The sequence below is a fragment of the Drosophila subobscura genome, chromosome U (assembly GCF_008121235.1).
Source record: "Drosophila subobscura isolate 14011-0131.10 chromosome U, UCBerk_Dsub_1.0, whole genome shotgun sequence".
NCBI classification, from domain to species: Eukaryota; Metazoa; Arthropoda; class Insecta; order Diptera; family Drosophilidae; genus Drosophila; species Drosophila subobscura.
Genome location: NC_048534.1, coordinates 13,559,634 through 13,563,780, shown reverse-complemented (window position 1 = coordinate 13,563,780; position 4,147 = coordinate 13,559,634). Strand labels below are relative to the sequence as shown.

General features: G+C 42.9%; 1 protein-coding gene across 1 annotated transcript; it reads right to left on the bottom strand.

Moving 5' to 3' along the window:
• Positions 1 to 3,165: 3,165 nt before the first annotated feature.
• LOC117901267 lies at positions 3,166 to 3,375 on the bottom strand. The gene has a single exon (XM_034811961.1). The coding sequence runs from the start codon at positions 3,373 to 3,375 to the stop codon at positions 3,166 to 3,168; it is 210 nt and encodes a 69-aa protein (XP_034667852.1).
• Between the last annotated feature and the right edge of the window lie 772 nt (positions 3,376 to 4,147).

The window sequence follows — 4,147 nt, the reverse complement described above, 5'->3', positions numbered from 1 at the left end:
CGAAAATTACTTTCTAGGTGTGGAGTACCAATTTAAGGCAGGAATTTATCAAAAAGCATTTATGATCCCTTGCGGGTGAACATCTTCCTGCCTTGCTTTAGCCAAAACAAAAACAATCTCTTAAATTGAATGCAAGTATCACTCGCATATGAACTAAAAAAAACCTTCAAGTTTGGCACTTTTGATCGGATGCAACACATCCTCGTACCCACTCGAATTTGGGCATAAAAGAAAGAAAATATATTTGTTTTGGCCACATTTTAGATCCCGTGGCGTAATGGCCGATGCACTTTTAAAGCGCATGAAACTGTTAGATACTCGTACGTACCTCCAGCATCCTGACGGAGTGCTCGACTCGCAGCCGTATACGAATGCAGTGCCGCAATCAACTTGCAATCGAATGCAATCTGATGTGCTGATGTGTGGAGTGGGTCCGGGCTGGATTGGATGCTGTGTGTGGGTCTGGGTGTAGGTCTGGGTATTGAGTGACTTGTTCTCTGGCTTCCCCATACTTCAGTCACTCTTTGAATGACATCCGCATTGCATTTGCATTTCGCAGAGCTCTCAATCAAATGTCTGGAACAAAGTGCTGTGCTGTTGGGAAAAGTTGTTCAGCTTTCTAGAGTACCAGACCCCGGGCAGGGGACTCGACTTGATGCAGCTGCAACGACAGCACCAGAAGCAGAACCAGAACCAGCAGCAGGCAGCAGCAATGGGAGAAAGAACGAAGCATTAGATGGACACAAATTAGAATCAGAGCACGTCCTACGTTTGGCCATCAATCAAATCTCGATAAGGAGAAAATTCAATTTCGACAAATCACAAATAGGCTTTTGTAAACCGAAATTAATGGCAATCGCCCGATCTGGGCCCTGTTGACGAATGCCTGACGTAATTAGAGGCACATACACGAAACTGTCAGGCAAGGCAATGTTTAAACTGAACCACTTAATTACTTAGGGATAAAACTGCAAACAAAACCCATAACTTTAACTTGCGCTTCCTGAGTCGTGAGCAATTGTGTGTGGATGGTCGAAAAATAAATATTTCATTGTGGCACAGAAACCATTGTGGCTTAATGCACAAAAATGCATTTCCGCAAATGCAATGTTCATGTGAATGCTATGCAAATATTTACAGAAATGTTCTTTTGATTTATTTGAGTGGAACTAATTGTGGGCGTTGAACTGCAAAAAACAGAAATAAATCATAAATTTGTAGCAGAGCGATAAAGATTTGTGATAAAAAACAAACAGATGCAGATACACACGTTCTGACTGATGGATTTCCATGTGCAGTCTCATATTGAACTCCACTGACACGGACTGCAAATTATTTAATTAAACTATCATCAGATAAATGGAAACAGAGAACTCGGCCACCTCCCGCCTTTTGCCCAGAGAGCTTCGTGTCCATGGAAAATTAATTTCAACATTTACCTCGGGACATGATACCACGAAGGCGGCCAGAAGACATTTGCGTGTTTGCGTGCAATTTGTTGTTGGCAGAACAAAGAAAGCGCCAGAAATTTAACACTTACCAAAGTCACAAGAGACCCGAGTAGACTCTATATGGAAGGGGGAAAGGTCAGATATATGCTAAACATGTTATGGGGGAAGCTCAAGGAGATTTGGGACTTCAGATTAGTTCTTCGTGGGCCAAAATCTAATTAACACGTACTATCAGACACCGAACAGAATCCTCGCCCCGAGCACTGGAATATTACAATTTAAAAAATAATTATGAAAATGTCTGTAATGAAAAGTGCTGGAAGGCAGCTCCAGAAGGCGCTAAATGTTAATGAACATTGTAAAAACAATTGCAAGTAATTATAATTTGAATGATAATAGCGCAACTTCTTAATCCCCGGAACGGTAATTTTTATCGCTCCTCGTTTCTCCATTTCCCATTCGCACTCACAAAGGAGAGTCGGAGACAAAAGCAGAGAACGCGAAAAATGCATATTAAAGAATGCCGAAAGGAAAACCCGATGCCAGGAGACAACCATGCGGGGAAGCTCTTTTCCCTTTTGTAATTACATTTTTTAAACGAAATGAAATGAAACCTCAAAACAGAAGCGCGAAAGCCGATCTGAAGCAAAGATACTCGTGCAAAGAAAGAACAAAAGCAGGGAATGAAAGTGCAAATGAAAAGCAAGCAAAGTTGGACGATGCAACAAAGATTGGACGTTAAAAACCCATCGGAAGGTACAAAGTACCAACACAGAAAAAAGCTGATTTATTATTGTGCTAATTTATTTTACTATTGTACGCCGACAATTCTTTCTGCGAACTAAATGTGCACCAACTCCAAAATTTTAGACCTAAATGAGTCGCAGTTTCAGATGTGTTTTAGACATTTTTTAAATGTATGAAAGTCACAGAAGTCGTAATATTTTTTGGTTATTTTAGTCCTAAGACGTTCACGGAGACATGTCTGATTGTACTCTACTCTTTATACTATGTATACATAAATAAATACATATGTATGTCATGTCCTTGCAGGAAGTTTAATACCTATGTACATACTCCTTTTGCTTTTTCGTTTGCGTATGCATGGAACTGTCGAAGCATCATGAAAATGAATTCTAATTTGTAGTTTCGCCCACAGTAAACCGCACGCCCACTATGGACGTGAAGCTCATCAAGTTTTCGCCGCTTGCTCCTGCCCGTCGGAGACTTTGGCCACTTTGCAGCTAATTATTCAGATGGAAGGATGCGGGCAAAGGGAACCAACGGCAACCAGAACGACGGAAAAAATCGAGAGCGGAGAAATTTGCTGCGAAAAATCAAACAACGAAATTGCTACTTGCAATTTCTCGTCACGTTCAAAACTTAATTAGTACATCAGGCTATGCGAGCTATCAGCGAGGCTGAGGCTGAGGCTGTGGCTGAGGCTGAGATGCGGCTGGAGCTGGAACTGGTCTGGAGTCTGGTGAGGCAGCAGCTGTCATAAGGACGTCATGTTTCTTAATTAGTTCTTTGTTATCATAACTTTGCGGAACAGTTTGGGCTCGGTCAGCCCATAACCACTGGACAGGGAGCAAAGTCTGGCGCTTCATTAGCGCGGCCAGTCGTAGCCTTGAAGACTTCCTTCGCATTTAAACTTGCAAAAATGATGCTTTCCCGTCCGCACAGTTTACCTTGAATCCGCCAGCAGCCCAGATCATTTCCGATGAGGATTGTCAGTGGGACTGGAAGTGGGAGTGGGAGTGAGATTCTGATTCGGGTGGTTTCGTTCTGGCCCGGGGCGCACTTCTGTACCGTGCACATATTTTGGGTCTTGGCATGCCGCACACGTAGCAGATTTCCGCACGAATTCGCAAAGCAACTCTTGATCCCTTTGACTCACTCGGCGACATGTTTTCCCTGCCATTCTCTTTGATGTTTACAAATTACACCGAAAGTTGGCAAACAAATTTTCTTATTCACTTTTTCCCCGAGTGCACACAATGAAATGGCCAAGCCGCACTACGACTAAGCCAACGGATGGCATCGGACTAGGACTAGGACCAGGACTAGGACGGTGTACCATGCAGGGGACTGTTGAATCGGGGGGCATGCGATGAGGAATGCCTGTGAATGTGCCAAGTGAAATTGCGACCGAGAGACAAAATTGTGTAAATACATTTACAGTGCATTCTTGAGCGTTGGCCAAATACGAAGATACGACAACTTTGGGCGGCTTTTTAAATCGATTTGGCAATTGGATTTGTTCAAGACTATGCTGCAAAACCAACGATACGTGCATATCTGCCATCCATCCCTCCAAGGGTGCCGGAGAAGGGGCCCTTTGACGGCAGACTATAAACTAAAACAAAACTTTTTAAATTTCTCCAATTATATTTTTACGCTATGGAAAGTTTGATGCTTTTTCCGTGCCGAACCCTCTCGCCCGTCGGTGTACGTATGCTGATCTGTAGCCCCCGAACAAACACTGAAACACGCCCACTCCTAGTAGTACACAAAAAGGCGTAAACTTTCTGTGCCAGTGTGTGGCAGAGTGTGGGAATATGGATGGGGATGGGATGCCGTTTGTGCAAACAACAACGATAAAAACATCTTGAGGTCTAAGGATGAGCAAACTTTTTTGTTCACTCATTCATAAGTTTTTAATTAAATTGACGTCACATTTTTTAATTCTCCCT

Excerpts from the sequence above, each read along its gene's own strand:
- LOC117901267 (XM_034811961.1), bottom strand. The coding sequence starts at position 3,375 with ATGGCAGGGAAAACATGTCGCCGAGTGAGTCAAAGGGATCAAGAGTTG.